General features: G+C 48.0%; 2 protein-coding genes across 2 annotated transcripts in view; one reads left to right on the plus strand and one right to left on the minus strand.

Moving 5' to 3' along the window:
- The first annotated feature begins 3,269 nt into the window (after positions 1-3,269).
- On the plus strand, positions 3,270-7,131 carry CT47C1 (cancer/testis antigen family 47 member C1). The gene is made up of 3 exons (XM_059157934.1): positions 3,270-4,610; positions 5,354-5,497; positions 6,515-7,131. Exons 1-2 carry the CDS (start codon positions 3,518-3,520, stop codon positions 5,455-5,457), a joined length of 1,197 nt encoding a protein of 398 aa, XP_059013917.1. The 5' UTR covers positions 3,270-3,517; the 3' UTR covers positions 5,458-5,497; positions 6,515-7,131.
- A 3,541-nt stretch (positions 7,132-10,672) lies between these two features.
- Positions 10,673-16,398, minus strand: part of KIAA1210 (KIAA1210 ortholog) — a 50,062-nt gene continuing 44,336 nt past the window's right edge. Inside the window, exons 11-12 of the mRNA XM_059158362.1 lie at positions 14,759-14,864; positions 10,673-12,575 (exon numbers count right to left, since the gene is read on the minus strand). Coding sequence (XP_059014345.1) covers positions 12,403-12,575; positions 14,759-14,864 — 279 coding nt within the window. The 3' untranslated portion in view covers positions 10,673-12,402. The remainder of the gene's footprint in view (positions 12,576-14,758; positions 14,865-16,398) is intronic.

Below are 16,398 nucleotides of genomic sequence, written 5' to 3' on the forward strand. Positions count from 1 at the left end.
CACACACACACACACACACACACCCCACACACACACGCATACCTCTTGTACTATTCATGCTGTTCCCTGCACCTGCAGTGACCTCCCTCCTACTTCCCTTGCCATCCTTGATTGCTAGGTAAACTAATGATCCTTCAGAATCCGGGTGAAATGCCTCCTCCTGGGCACCTTCTCAGGCACCAGTCCACTCCCTTCACCCCCGCCACTAATCATTCTCTCTCCCGTGCTCCCATAGTGCTCTGTGTTCATCCCTGTTTTAGCACTTGCCACCTGTGTCATCGGTGTCCAAGTGTCTGTTCTGCCCCTCTAGACCAGGAACTAAGGCAAGCCACGAAGCTTAGGCGTCTGTGAATGGGGACTCACTAGTGAATGAGCATACAGTAGGTGCTCAATACATGCCTGGTGAATGACTGAATGACTGGAGTCTGCAGTTTATGTCCTGAAGCTTCCTGAGCCATCAGATATTATTAATATGGCTAAGTTGTTCTTTATTTGAGGAGTCAATGCTGAGTTGTTGGTGGTTGAGGGTTTTTGTTTTTGTTTTGATTTGGTTTTTTTTTTTTTTTTTAAACTGTGTTTCTGGGGTTTTGTGACGGACAGAGTGCACTGGACAGGATTGTTTTTAACAATTCCATAAACTATTGTGAGACTTCTCATTTCTGATCATAAGAGGCAGAGAAATTTTCTGATGAACTGGATGCAGTGAAGTATGGTGCTCACTCATGAATAAAGTGCTTACCCGATAGCTAAACTTACTGACAATAAACTGACAAAAAGAAAAGGCAGAAATCACTATATAAAGGCCAGCCCACACCTTGTGCTTTTCTACCAATAGCGGACATTTATTACTAAGTATTTTGACAGTGGTTTGAGTTCCTTCAATGTCTTCGGTTTAACTGTTGCATGTCCACTGCATGCTGAGTGACATAGAGAACGGACTCTGATGCTGTGAAGCCATGTAACAGTTTATTGTTAAATCGGGGTCAGGGGTAAGGGACTTGGAGGTCACTTGGACTCAGAACGGAAGCCCACTTTTCATTGTATGGACTGAAGCACTGTGTTAGCACCAAAGCCTGTACTTGCACTACAGCCCCTTTTGTGTGACTTAGTCACTAGTGACTCAGCTTTGAAATAGCTACTCACGGTAATCTCCAATCATTTCATAGCCATCGCTTTCCAGTGGCAGCTTCCTAATGAGCTCATCTTTGGGATGCCCAGGGGCAGGGCTATGGGCTTTTCTTAAGAGATTTGAGGGGTGTAGCCAGCCAGAGAGCATGATTTACTTTGGGAGAGCTTTGAGTCTCAAGACCTGCCCGACACTGTCCTGACAGGACTTGCACACTGACAAACCTTGTCAAAAATGTCATACTTGCCAATCCCAGGAAACTGGCAATAATGGGACTGAGCAGAGCCGGACTGAGAGGTGAGTGGCTGCTGAGTTTAAAGTGACTGGGGGCGCCTGGGTGACTCAGTGGGTTAAAGCCTCTGCCTTCGGCTCAGGTCATGATCCCAGGGTCCTGGGATTGAGCCCTGCATCAGGCTCCCTGCTCAACAGCAAGCCTGCTTCTCCCGCACCCCCCCCCCACCTGCCTCTCTGCCTACTTGTGATTTCTGTCTGTCAAATAAATAAATAAAATCTTTTAAAAATTAAAAAAAATAAAGTATCTATGAACAGTCCACTAGGAACTGCTCTGGGGAGAATATTTTTGAAGAAATTGAAAAAACACGTAGGATAAACTGAAATGGAACCTGCTATGAGGTGTTACAACTGATGGAGCACAAAAAAGGTTGGTGAACAAATATTCAAAAGCTTGTGAAAATATAAGGTCTTTATCTCTAATGGTTATTCACAATATTATTTATTATTTTATTTTATTTATTATTTTGATGATGCTTGAATGCCTCGTGTGTTACTAAATCGATGGGGAACTTCACTCTCCTGTATTTAACCATTGCAGTTCTGGGAACCTCTAAGTGGAAGCTGGATATCCTGACTTGCATTATCACACAGCAATTCGATGGCTTCACAGTGGTAAAAGGATGTGTGAGTGTGTGTGTGTGTGTGTGTGTGTGTGTGTGTGTGATTTTTTTTTTTTTTTGAGTTCCAGGTGGAGATTGAATCATTTTTGATTGAGAAAATTCTCCTGCAACTGTTATAATTGAACAGGGAATGTTTTTGGAAATTAGCTTTTGTTGTGGATTTGGTAATATTTCTTAATGAATTCAACTTAAAACTCCAAGGCAAACAGTGGTTATGTACGAAACTTACACTGACAAAGTCATTTCAATGACAACTAACATTGCTTGAATCAAAGTACTTCAGGCTGCTTTTTGTACTTGCCATGCTGTCAAAAGTTAAAATAAGCGAGATCTCTATTCTCACACAGATTTGCAGTGGATAAGTATCCAATCTCAGACTATAGTTCCAGCAGCGTTTTTTGGACTGCTATGCAAGTAGAAAGGACATTTTCATATTTCAAATCCACTTAACTGTGCAGTTGAAGACTTCCACGTAAATTTCAAGCGGGAGTGATTAATCTGTAATGTAATGACACGCTGAAGGCAAATATATATATAAAAAAAAAAAAAACCTCTAATAGAATTCTGTAAATGCCTTCCAAGAGATGAATACGTTCAATGAAAATCATATGTTTGTGAACTGATATCGGTATTTGCCAGTATCTCTGTGAAAAGACATTTCCAAAGGTGAACTATGGAAAACCTCAATAGAGATCAAACGGACATTTGTAATCAATTTTGATGACAGAGAACACTGTGAACCCCAATTAAAATGTTATTCTCCCCAAAGAATTCCATTCTTCTCATTAATAGGACTTTACTATAAAAAAAACCTATGCAATTATTATATTTTTAGTTTCAACAATCAAATATTTGTGGAAATTTGTTTTCTCTCTTTTTGTGTAAGTAACTACATAACGGTCTTATCTTTACCTCTGAGCTTCCCCAAACCTAGGTGGTCAATGTATTGGATCACTCTACTTTCTCAGACACTGGTTCAATTAAAGGGACAGGAGTCGTGTGGACCTGAAAGTCACGGAGAACCCTAAGGCCTCGAAGAACACGGAGGTAACCACGAGCAACCCTAGAACCTAAAGGCCTCGGTCACTCATTGGAGGCTGCGCATGTCAATCCTCGCTTCTCGACAAATGAGCCCGGGTGTCCAGCAGCGGGGCCGAGGCCCACTGTTGACGCTTCTGGCCCCGCCCCCCGTCCCTGGTCTAGGGCCCCTTTGGAACCCTGTCCACTGTTACCGGAGGGGAGGCCTGGGTGGGCCGTTGGCGACATCCGCCCCCTTCCCTTCCCGTCGCGGGCCTCCTCAGGCACCGCCGCAGACTGTCCTCCCCTCCGTGGACGGCTCCTCGGCCTCCCCGTCCACCTCACGTCGGGCCCGCTGCCCACCGCCTCCCGACAGCGGTGGCCCCCTCGACGGCCACCATCTTTGCGGTTGGCTTTTCCTCAGCCCAGTCGCCGCCCCACTGAGGTACTTCTTGTTGCCATGTCCTCCTCCGGGGATCCCGGCCAGGCCCCTGGCCAGGATAGCCCCGTGAGCGCTGTGGGGGCATGGTCCCTGGAGGCCCGAGGTGGCAACGGGGTGGCCCCCAGGGTCGGGTTTCCCCAGATTGAGGTGGCTGGAGTGGCGGGGCCCGAGGTGGCCCTCGAGTCCGGGCCCCCCGGGATGGAGGTGGCCCTCGAGTCCGGGTTGCCCGAGATGGAGGTGGCCCTCGAGTGCGGGCCCCCCGGGATGGAGGTGGCCCTCGAGTGCGGGCCCCCCGGGATGGAGGTGGCCCTCGAGTCCGGGCCCCCCGCGATGGAGGTGGCCCTCGAGTCCGGGCCCCCCGCGATGGAGGTGGCCCTCGAGTCCGGGCCCCCCGCGATGGAGGTGGCCCTCGAGTCCGGGCCCCCCGGGATGGAGGTGGCCCTCGAGTCCGGGCCCCCCGCGATGGAGGTGGCCCTCGAGTCCGGGCCCCCCGGGATGGAGGTGGCCCTCGAGTCAGGGTCCCCCGGGATGGAGGTGGCCCTTGAGTCAGGGTCCCCCGGAATGGAGGTGGCCCTCGAGTCCGGGCCCCCTGAGATGGAGGTGGCCCTCCACTCTGGACTGCCCCCGATGGAGGTGTCCGAAGTGGAGGGGGCTGTGGGAGGCCTCGGGGAGGCTGCCTTGGGTCTGGGTCTGGCCCGTGGCCCGGCGGGCATGAGCGTGGAGGCCGAGGAGGACGACTCGGATTTCGGGCCTGCGGAGGAGGACGGGGAGGAGCAGCAGGAGGAGGGTCTGAACATCCTTGTGGACGCCCACCAGTTCCCAATGGTTGGCTTCCGCTTCATGTTCCTGGACCTGGTGCACTCGCTCCTGCACCGGATCTACCACAACAACCACATCCTTGTGCGGCCCCGCCGCGGCCGCGTGATGGTCCGGCCTCGGGCCCGGCAACCCGACAGCCCCCGTTGGCACCCCGCAGCCCCCGCAGGCCCACCAGCGTGGGCAGCTCCGGCCGCGGCCCGCGAGTCCGAGGCCTCGTCCGAGGAGGAGGCCGCCTGGGAGACGGCGGAGGAGCCGGACGAGGAGTCTGAGGAAGGCCCGGAGACCGCCAAGGGTGAGGAGGGACCCGGGTGCCCGAGGGGCGGGGGCGGCGGGCGGCCCTGCGGGTGGCCGGGACACGGAAGCTGGGGTTCCCCCAAACCCAAGGCCGAGGGCCCGAGCGGGAGCCCCATTCCCTGGGGACCTACAGCTTTTGAGAAGGAAGCATGCGGCCCTCTGGCAGCCTCCACTAAGACAGCTAAGGGCCCCGGGGCAGCCGGCAAGCCGCAGGCCACTGTCCGCGGGGGGGGGGGGGGGGGGGCGGGGAATGGGCGTGGCCTGAAGGAAAAGCGCCAGCCAATGGCACACCTGGTTTCTGCGCGTGGCTTTGAAAATGTCCAGAGTCTCAGAGTTCATCCCCCATCATTACGCACTGACGCGCGCGTGGGCCTGGTACAAGTGAAATATTCAGGGGTTGAGTGAATGCGCTTCGCTATAGAATGTGTCCTTGAGGCAAAACGTTTTTTGCGAGAAATTTTTGACAAAACCTTAGAGAAGGCCGCAGACCCTGATGATTCTGATCCCTTCTTCGGGGAAGGGCCAGAAATAGCTGCACAGGGTGACTGAGAAGAATGTCACCCTGAAAGTAAGGGATCGAGCGGCAGAACTATCAACCCGGAGGAGGTTTCCCACCTCCGCTTTTCAGTTTCTTCTACACTCCTGCTTCGGGGAGAGGACTGGGTGTCACTAGTCCTTATGCATCGGGATGGTTTTCCCTGGGAATGTCTGCTCCAACGTCTGTCTTATTCTTTACCAAAGGAACAACTAAATTTCAGTATGAGAAGCCTGCCAATGGGGCCAACGACTCTGAAAGGGAGGAAGAAAAAGACAAATTTAACAAAAAGCAAGAAGGAGCCGACTAAAGAAGATCTGCCCCAGCAGAGAACAGCCCCAGAAGATCAGGTATCGCAATAGCTTTGCACATCACCCCAACTTGCCTGGCATTGACCTGCTACTGACAGTCCTTTCCCCACCCCCCAGGTCTCCCAATAAATTAAGAAGTTCGTTTAGAATTAGTTTAAAAATTCAGTTTTACCAGCTTAGACCATTAACAGAAAACTCATGCACCTAGTAATAGAAAATACAGTATATTCTGAAATATATTTCATGGTTGCTCATTCGTTCTTGTGAGGTCTTTTGTCCTCTACCTGAAAGACTACTAACAAGTGGTAAGTGTCTCAGTAACCGAGAAAAATATTTCTTTAGAGAACGGTTAGCAGAAGCAGTAAGGAAATTGGCTAGCTGGACACTAGTCAGACATTCATAGGAGAGACAGTGCCTTTGCAAAGGTGATTACATACAAATAGCAAAAAGTCAGGAATTCCAAGTAGGACCACACAATGATTAATACCTAAATATGCAGGTGTGGATGTTTGTATTTTATGTGACAGTCCAAAGACACTTAGTCATCGTATGGCTATTACTTATCACTGAATTGGCAATTAGGTCTTGAAGAATATCTTATCTTTGAATATTTGGAAATGATGTACACTTCTTTGCATTTTCACAGCTGTGTATTTCATAATCACAGCCTCATTCTTGTATGGTAGATAGAGAAACTGAAGGTCTGGGAGAGTAAGGGAGTATCATTTGTGGAATGAGCAGAGGCTTTTAAGGTGAAGAGATTTCCACTAATTCCAGAATGGCCTCTAGGGTGGGGGTGGAGGGCAGGGAGGGATTTATGGTGTCAGGCCAGAGGGAGGCAAGGTTGGTATTATCCCAGAATTGAAGCCATGGGTTGCACGAGCGCCCTCTACACAAGGGCGCAGGTTACAAGAGGAAAGTGTGTTGTCTTCTCCTTGCTAAGATACAGCACACAGATGGAGACCACGGACACAGGGCTCTGTTCATAGGTCTAGTAGGTCACTGGTGCTGGTTAATGCTGCCTCATGGTTCCTTTTCTCTCATTTCATCCTGCAGTTGGCGTAAAAGAAAGAAGATGAAGAAAAAAGAAAGAACCTGTTGTTTGTTATTTTTAGGTTTTTCATTTTTTAGAAGCCCATGGGAATTTTATTAACACCGATGTCATTCCAAACTGCATCATCCAAAAACTGATATCCAATGAAATGTGACTCTTCGCTTATGTTTGACAGATACATCTGATAGCATTTGTTCAAGTTAAAAATAAGTTTGTTTTAAATGAATGCAATGGAGTGTAGGCAGATTTTGCTTAGATAAATTATCTTGACTCAGATCTCTCTTTTTCCTCTTTGCTTTAGCCCACTGTACCTTCACTGAAAGGTATCACTCTCCACCATTTGGTGAGCCTGTTTTAAATTAATTTCTTACAGCCCCAAATATAAGAAAATGTCAAGTTTAAAACAATTGTTGTAAGGAGAGAGATGTAGGTCAAGTCTTTAGAGCTACACTGTCCACGACATTAGTAACTAGCCATATGTGGTGACCGAAATATGACTAGTCTAACTTGATATGTGCTGTTAAGTATAAACATGTTAAATTAACTCACTGATAATTTCATATGGATTACATGTTGAAACGATAATATATTGAGTTAAAATGTACTATTAAAATTAATTTTCCCATTTCCTTTCACTTTTTAAAAAAGGTTTTATTTATTTATTGGGAAGGGGGTAAGGAGCAGAGGGAGAGGGACAAACAGACTCCGTGTTAAGTGCAGAGTCTGACATGGTGCTTGGTCCCATAATCCTGAGATCATGACCTGAGCCGAAATCAAGAGTCCCATGCTTAACCACCTGAGCCACCCAGGCACCCCTCTTCTTACTTTTTAATGTGGCTACTAGAAGACTTAAAATTACACATGTGACTTGTGTTATCTGTCTATTAGACAGTGCTGCTCTAGAGTATGGTTTTGTTTTGTTTTAAAAACTTTATCTACTTATTTGAGAGAGAGAAAAAGCCTGACCGGGGTTGGGGGAGCACAGGGAGGGGCAGACTCCCCGCTGAGCAAGGAGCCAATGCAGCTCAATCCCAGAACCCTGGGATCATGACCTGATCCAAAGGCAGACGCTTAACTTACTGAGCCTCCCAGGTGCCCTAGAGCCTGGTTTTGAAGGAAACTTCCCTGCTGGCTCCACTGGCCTTGAGGCCAGATTGTGCTGCTGAGCCTGGGCCCAGACACTGAGTTAGAGCAGTGGTTCTCAAAGTTCGGTCCCCACAACAGCATCACCCAGGAATTCTTAGGTTCTACCCAAGAGCTACTGAATCAGAAACTCTGAGGGTAAGGCCAGCACTCTGGGTTTGAACGAGCCCTTCAGGGACGCTGATGCAGCTGAGGTCTCAGAAGCGCTGGTTAAGAGCCATAGGGGAAGAAGCCGAGACTCATCTATGGTAGAACCAGCCTTCATTCACGGGCTTGGGACTGGCAGGTAAACTGAACAGGATGTGAGCTGGCCGGGGGGGGGGGGGGGGGGGGGGAGGAGGCCAGAACGCCCAGGGGGCTGAGACACAGGGGGCCTCCGATGGGGAGATGGCGGCTGAAAGCTGCATAAGGAGCTGTTCCAGAAGGATACAGACATGATACCACATGTATGACGTCTAAGACACATGCAAAATGACCACCAGGTCTGGATTGTAGCTACAGATATCTGGGGTAAAAAGCACACACGGGAGAGAAGCATACAAATGCAGCATGTGTGACAGCATGCTCAGGAAAAGGCAAAGAACTCATTTAGGATGGTGGCCCCGGGGGTTTGAGAGGAGAGGGCCTATTTCTGCATTTAGTTAAGGCTTCCTGCTACCCCCTTGACAGCACTTCTCTCACATTCTGTGCCAGCACATTTCCTATGCTAACTTACCCGAGCATTATTTTTTTTAATCGAGGTGAAATTCCCTCTAAATAAACCATTTAAAAGCGAGCACTTCAAAGACATTCACAATTTTGTGACACCGTGGCCCTCTTTCATTCCAAAACGTTTCCATGGGCGGCAAACTCTGTACCCATGAAGTAGCCACTCCCCATTTGCCCCTCCCCCAGCCCCGGGGCAGCCGCCAGTCTGTTTTCCATCTCCATGAATTTACAAACATTTCGTAGAAAGGAAGTCACAGGATATGTGACCTTTTGAGTCTGACTTCTTTCACTTGGCATCACATTTTCAAGACGCCTCCATGTCCTACCAGGCACCAAAACTTCACTCTTTTTTATGACTGAATCATGTTTTATTGTGTGTCTCTGCGGCAATTCGTTGATCCATTCTTCCGTCCGGAGAAATTTACATTGTTTCCGGCTGCGGTGAACAGTGCCTATGAACAGTCCTTCTCAAGTATTTGTGCATTATTCATACATGTGTGTATTGACCCCTCCCCAGCTCCCCACTGCCCCACCACAGTGAACTTCCAAATGATTGGGACCTTATAAGCTTTTATCTTCCCCCCACCCCCAGAACCCTAGGCCCTGAGTTTTTCGCTTAGTAGGTACTCCACTACTGCCTGTTAAAGTAAACTGAACACTTTCTCTTTTAACTGTTGTTTTAAAATGGATTCGCACATGTTCCTTATGACTAGACCCAGGGGGGGACACAGAGGCACAGACGCCTGGTCATCAGCACCTAAACGGAGAGGGCAGGTCAACAGCACGGTGTGATTCGAGGGCCTTCAAAGTGGTTCCAGTTTGTTGGTGTTTTTGCGGTGCTAGCTGCGGTAGACTGTTGCTTTAAGACCCAAGGGAGAGGGACCTGTGTCCTGGGCCCCACTTTGGTCCTCTCCTGGCTACGCCCCAGGCCACACCTCTCCCTACTGGACCAGAAGCCCAGTCCCTGGGGAACAGGGACAGGGTTGTGTCCCTGCTCGCCCACACTCCAGGGCCCTGCCCCCGCCCCACATCCCTGGCCTGCTGCCAGGGCCTGTGTGCTCCTCTTGGAGCTGTCCCTGAGAGGGCTGACTGCACGGGGCGGGGCGTGTGTGCTCCCAGGCCTAAGGGGGAGGGGGTCGTGTGCCTGAAACAGGGGATGGGGTGTGGTCTAGGAAGAGGGGGTGGGGGCAGCTCTTCCCATATCATCAGGGCAGGATTTAGAGGAGTCTGAGAATTCTAAATACTTTCAGGTCATTATGGAGGTACTTACGTCGTAGAAGGAGATAAATCATTCAATAAAACGTGCTGATTTCAACATTTCAAATACATAGATACATGGTCTGTGGGTCCCCAGCTGAGCTCTTTTTCTGACTTTTTTTTTTGTAAAAAAAACATTTTGCAGATGTTACAAATGTTCAGAAAGTCCAGGTTAAATATCTGGTCCATCACCTCTTTCCCCCTCTTGGCTCCGGGGCTGGGGAGGGGCGCTTGCTTCTGAAAGTACTTGTTCTAATAGCCCATCTTGCTAGAAGACTTGGATCTTGTCCCTAGCCCAGGCTGGAGAACAACCACCAACCACCTCCCACCCTTATCCACCCCCTACACCCCTCCAACTGCAGTACCCTCTCTTCCCACTAGTCCCTTTCTTTGTTCTCCAGGTGTTTATACACCACACTTCTCTAATACCCCTTCTTCCCCACCCAAACACCCACCTGCTGGCCATCAGCTTGGCCAGGTGCCCCTGTGTGGAAGTCCTTTGTCCTCCACACAATTTCTCTTTTTTAATTATCTTTTTTTATTATTATGTTCAATTAGCCAACATATATAGTACATCATTAGTTTTTGATGTAGTGTTCAATGATTCATTAGTTGTGCAGGACGCCCGGAGCTTGGCACCACATGTGCCCTCCTTAATGCTCATCCCCCCGCTCACCCCCACTGGCCCCGTTACCCCCATCCCCTCACCCCCTCTCCCCTCCCCTTCTGAAACCCTCAGTTTCCCCACCCCCACCCCCGGGTCCTGAGTGTCTCCTGGTTTGTCTCCCTCTCTAATCTCTTCCCATTGAGTTTTTGCTTCCTTCCCTTATGGTCCTCTGTGCTGTTCCTCATGTTCCACGCATGAGTGAGACCCTATGATAGTTTTCTCTGCTTGACATACGTCACTTAGCATAATCCCCTCCAGGTCCACCCATGTTGATAAAAATAGTGGGCATTCATCTCCTAACGTTTTGCTTCTCAGACAACCCTCAGGTCTGACTTATCCGTATCTTATTCGTTTCCCTCCCCACGTGACCAAGACAGACTGCAGAACAAGCTTTATTGAATTTATTTGTGTTGCGTATATATAGTGAAAACCACAAATGCTAAAAGAAGCTGAAAACTTGTAAGAATGCGCATCCAGGCATTAAAAAAACTTAACAAAACTCTTTTTAAGTAAGGAGGTTAACTGTGGAGAAGAAATTATTAATGGATAGGTCTTAGAGTGAGAAAAAAAAACTAATAGTGGTCTACTCTAAAGAAAGGGGGTAGGAACTAATTACCAGGGTCACTGGACTAAAGGGCATCTACCGAAATAAACTGTTCACTATGGAAGTAGAAAGGAAATCAAACTCAATCACTCTAAAACCTAACATTATCAGAATGGCAAAGATACAGTATCAGAAAAAGATGTTTTATCAAGAAAATGCAAAAGCCAGCATATGACTCTACAATGTCATGTTATACCATCATCAAAACCAAGCCCCAAGGATTTAAATTTGCTCTGGCACCTCACTGCTTCTATGATTTTTTTTTTCTTATAGAAGGCAGCACCCCACTCAGAATTTGAAGTTACGGTTAGATGGCAGACACAGTGAGAGTTATAGCGAGAAGAAACTTCTGGGTCTCCTAAGAAAATGAGCTAGGGCCTGTCCAGGCATCCAAGGGGAGCGCTCCCTTAGTGTTTGGTATGTTTGGGAGATGGAATAGAGGGAAAGGACTTGGGGGACTGGCTCACTGGGGACAGGGTGTGCAGGGACCTATCCAGTCTAGTGACTTCTGAGGTATGTGCCTTCAGGAATGAGGGGAAGTAGAAGTTTATCTGATTTCATCACCTAAGGCTTCCAGTTTGCAGAAAGTTAATTGTTCTCAGGCTTTGGGGTTGCAATCTGGCTTTGGGCTAAAATCTTGTGAAACAGAAGCTGCTGAGGGGGAGAGACTAGAAACTGGGCTATGGGAAGGTGTCTTCCTTAAAGCTGGCGTCAAGAGCTCTCCAGGAGCCCGGGGTCTTGAGTGCTTAAAAAAACAGCATATATACAGCATTTGGTGTATTTCTCAGCAACTAGAGAGTCTCAATGGTCTTGGGATAAGAGGTCAAATACTGATGAGCTAACCATCTAGGGGAGCACGAGAATCATCAAGAAAAATTCTGCCTCCTAGGGAGGTGCTCACTGGTGCGAAATTGGCAATGTGGGCGTGTGCAAAGAGAGAACGTTCTAGAAGTTGCAGGGATTCGGGGGGCTGTGCAGGGATACGAGAGTGGTGTCTCAAAGGGCAATGGCTAACTGGGGGACTGGCTGTGCAAAACTTTTCTCAGAGACCCAGAATTTTCCGTCCCACCACCTCTTCTCAGGGCCTTTGTGAAGCTTGGAGCAGCAATCAAAGAACGGAAGCATTTAGCCAGGCTCCTGACCTGAAGGCCAGTCCTTGGGCCAGATCATCAGGCCATTTCCATCCGAGGGAATTTATTTGATCAAGGGAAATGGCCACCACCTCTCAGTAGCTCTCACAAAATGTTTTTTGCTTCCTCTCTTCTAAAGCTCGCTGTCCAGAGTGAAACATGTCACATTGCTTTTGTAGAGGAAAGGCTGGGTTTTCAGATGTTGGCGGTGACTGTACTGAGTGAGGGTTAGGCTTTCACGTCATTTGTTATGTTAAAATACTTACTGGCTTTAATTGTGCTTTTAAGGTGCTTTTGCTTAATAGAAAGTGGTTGTAGGAAATAAATCACTACATAGCGTTAATGCGACTATTGGCAACAATTCCTCGCACTGGGAGCTGTTTACTGCATGATTTCCGATATATGGGTCCAAGCTTTGGCTTTCTCCTTGGCCAGGGAGAACCAGACTGGCTCTTCCGGCTCTGCTGGCGCCTGGACCACAGCTGGGAGAGTGGAAGACCGCCTGGTTTCTTTGGCCATGGCAGGCATTTGAGCTATCTTCTGATCTTTGAATCCTGCAAGAACCACAGCGAGTGACACACAAGCGGTAGGAAGTTCCTGAGACAATGGGGGAAGTGTATGGGATACAGTAAAAGTTCTCCTTTCAGGTTTCCTCGAGCTTCTAACAGTCCCGTGCGTGTGGCCTGCTACGTGCGGTCTCTTGAAGGGATAAAATCTACCTGGCTCTGGCCACGGGGGCCTGGGCATGGGAAGGCCCAAGAGAAAATACCAGCCAAGCTTTGGGTGGTTATTACTGGACTGGTTCACACTTATAAATTGAGACCAGAGAGGAAACATAAAATATGTCATCTACTCATTTTTTTTTACATTTCAAATCAGGTCATGTTATCTCTGTTTTGCTGATCCTTGTCATGTGAAATGACTAGTAAGGACTCAGTAGATCCACCCAGTACAAGTCTGTGCTAACGAACACTGGACCAACTACTGTGGCCGAACACAAGACCTCCCAGTCCCTGCTTCTACTCCTTCCTTCATCCTGCTTTACTGCTGACTGACTCAGTGCCTTTGACTCAACCCACATGTGGGGGACGCATTAGAATTGCCTAGGGCTCCCTCTCTCTCTCTTTTTAAGCAATCAGACATTTATTTGGTCAATTAGTAGTTCAGGAGACACAGATTTGGGTAAAAGCCTGACTGCTGCTTTACAACTAGAGCTCTTTTTTTTTTTTGAGAATTTATCTTTCTGACAGAGAGAGCATGAGCAGGGGGAGTGGCAGGCAGAGGGAAAGGGAGAAGCAGACTCCCTGCTGAGCAGGGAGCCTGCCGTGGGGCTTGATCCCTGGGATCAAGACCTGAGCTGAAGGTAGATGCCCAACTGATGGAACCACCCAGGCGCCCCAGCTAGAGCTTTTTTTTTTTTTTTTTTTAAAAGATTTTTTATTTATTTGACAGACAGAGATCACAAGTAGGCAGAGAAGCAGGCAGAGAGAGAGGAGGAAGCAGGCTCCCTGCCGAGCAGAGAGCCCGATGTGGGGCTCGATCCCAGGATCTTGGGATCATGACCTGAGCCAAAGGCAGAGGCTTTAACCCACTGAGCCACCCACGTGCCCCCCAGCTAGAGCTTTTATTTAAAACTACCAATGCCCAGGGGTGCCTGGGTGGCTCAGTTGGTTAAGCATCTGACTCTCAATTTCAGCTCAGGTCCTAATCTTAGGGTCTCAGAATCAAGCCCTGCATCAGGCTCCAGACCTAGAGCCTGCTTAAGATTCTCTCTCCCTCTCTCTCTTTCTTTCTCTCTCTCCCTCCCTCTCCCCGTGCCCCTCCCTTCCATCTGCAAAATAAATAAACAAATCCTTTAAAAATATAAAAATAAAAACACCAATGCCCACACCATTTCCTGAACTACAAGAATTAGAATCTTTTGCAATGGCGCCAGGGCCATCTGTAATTTTGTAAATGCTTTAAAAGCTCAGCAGGTGATTCGAATGCACAGTTGAGAACCACCTGACAGGAGCAGAGGGTCCGTGAGGTTGTTAACAGCTATCAGCAGGCCAGGCCCCATGATTTCACGGCCAGATCATGGCTTCCTAAGTTCCTGATCCAATTCCTTTATGAAGGGGATCAAGGCAGAGGACAAAACTGATTCTGTACAAATCCACCCTCCCCTCTCCCTGCTCCTGCTGTAAAGAAAATCCCCCTGGCACACACCTGTACTGCTGAGACCACATTCTATTCTATCCGAGTCCTGTGTTCGCTTGGCTTTCAACATCTTCCCTGCTTAGAAGGTGGAGAAGCAAGCCTCTGAAATAGTGAAAAGGAGCAATTCGACACCACTGGGCCCATATAGTGGATTATTTTACAGTGTCCCTGGGGCTGTGGAAGGTGAGAAAGTACTGCTTTGCTAAGAGCTGGAAAGGAGCTTGGTGTTTTCCTCTGGAATCACAGCCATGGGAACATTTTAGTGAGTGATCACAACTCTGTGTCTATTCCAGTGTCCTTGATGAGGCAGAGGACTGGGAGACCCTGGGAAAGTCACACAGTGGACCCAGAGTGGTCCTCACAATTGGATTTTCCTGAAACAAGCTAATATCTGTACCTAATGGAAGAGCCATGTGAATTACAAGGCTGATTTGGGGCGGAGGAGGGGTTGGGGAAAGACATATTTTGTCTGAAGTGGAAATTGCAGAAGTTTCCCAATATGCTTCCAGGACTTTTTTTGGAGGGGGGTTGTTTTTACCTGCTTTGGTAAACTTAGGTAGCTTCTTCTCTGCCGTCTTCTCCAGTTTATTGACATCAGAAGCAAAAGTCTTTCTGGATTGGTTTTCAGTTGCAAGGCCAGCTCCCTTTAATACAACAATGAAAACAAAATCTTGTTAAGGCCTGACATGGAGGAGTGATTGGTTATTCAGCGGCAAGCCCTGTCCTATTATGAGCTCCACATTAGGCAAAAGGAAAGAGAGCGAGGGAAGGAAATAGCACCGAGAGGAACTTGGCTCAGAATTTAGGTTCGGGGCGCCTGGGTGGCTCAGTGGGTTAAGCAGCTGCCTTCGGCTCGGGTCGTGATCTCAGGGTCCTGGGATCGAGTCCCGCATCGGGCTCTCTGCTCAGCGGGGAGCCTGCTTCCCTCTCTCTCTCTCTCTCTCTGCCTGCCTCTCCATCTACTTGTGATTTCTCTCTGTCAAATAAATAAATAAAATCTTTAAAAAAAAAAAAAGAATTTAGGTTCACAAAACCTCAGCTGGTTCAAGTTTACCACCTTTGAGATCTGGAAGAAAAGGTTGTCTAAACATACAAATAGTGTAAACAGGTTAATGTAATTATCTAACTTGAAAACAACTTTCTCCCTAGCACATTACCAACACTTCACAGCATGCTAACAGAGTGTGGGGATTACGAACAAATCTTATCAAGGAATTGAAGTGAGTTCCACAGGATCTCACTTAGCAAAACTGTTGACCTCTGACTTGCACTCCCTTTTTTTTTTGATTATTTATTTATTTATTTGACAGAGAGAAATCACAAGTAGACGGAGAGGCAGGCACAGAGAGAGAGAGGGAAGCAGGCTCCCTGCCAAGCAGAGAGCCCGATGCGGGACTTGATCCCAGGACCCTGAGATCACGACCTGAGCCGAAGGCAGCGGCTAAACCCACTGAGCCACCCAGGCGTCCCCTGACTTGCACTCCTTTTACCAGAAAGAGACATAGCTACGGGTCTTTCCAGAATTGTACAGTTTAAACTTTTTGAATGCACCTCACCACAACTGGTCTAAATTACTGAGTCTAGGTACCCTAGTGCATTTCCCCTGATGAAAACTTCGACTGAGGCACGCTTTGCCCTTGTATGTCCTATTCCCATAAAAATACTAATGATGAAAATGAAAAAAAATCTTTCAAGGAGAGTTAAACAGATCCTAATGTGATCCCTTGACAGATAGAGTGAGCAGTTGAAAGTACAGGAACGTAGACATATCTCTTGGTATGTAAATGTGATATGTTTTCTTATGTCGGGGTTCTGCGATTTTGACAAGAGGGGCTCTTATTCCAGCACCTCCAAAGACATGGCAAATGGGATGTTGAAAGCTAGACGCCATCCCGTCATCCCTGATCCACAGGTGGGACCGTTAGTCTAGTTCATCACGTAACTCTGCTTCTTGCCTCTAGGGATGAGCCTCACTAAAGCGAACCAATAGTCAAAGCCCCAGATACCAAGCGTTACTTTTATAAGGTCAGTCATTCTGGATGATATGAAAAGGTGCCCAGAAATGAAATGTCAAATGAAAAATAGTATGTATGGTTCGATCACATTTATATCTTCTTCAATATACACATATTCATAGGCATAACCCAGTGGTTACCTTTGGGTTTTTTTTTTTTCTGT

This window comes from Mustela lutreola, chromosome X (genome assembly GCF_030435805.1).
Source record: "Mustela lutreola isolate mMusLut2 chromosome X, mMusLut2.pri, whole genome shotgun sequence".
In the NCBI taxonomy this organism is placed as follows: Eukaryota; Metazoa; Chordata; class Mammalia; order Carnivora; family Mustelidae; genus Mustela; species Mustela lutreola.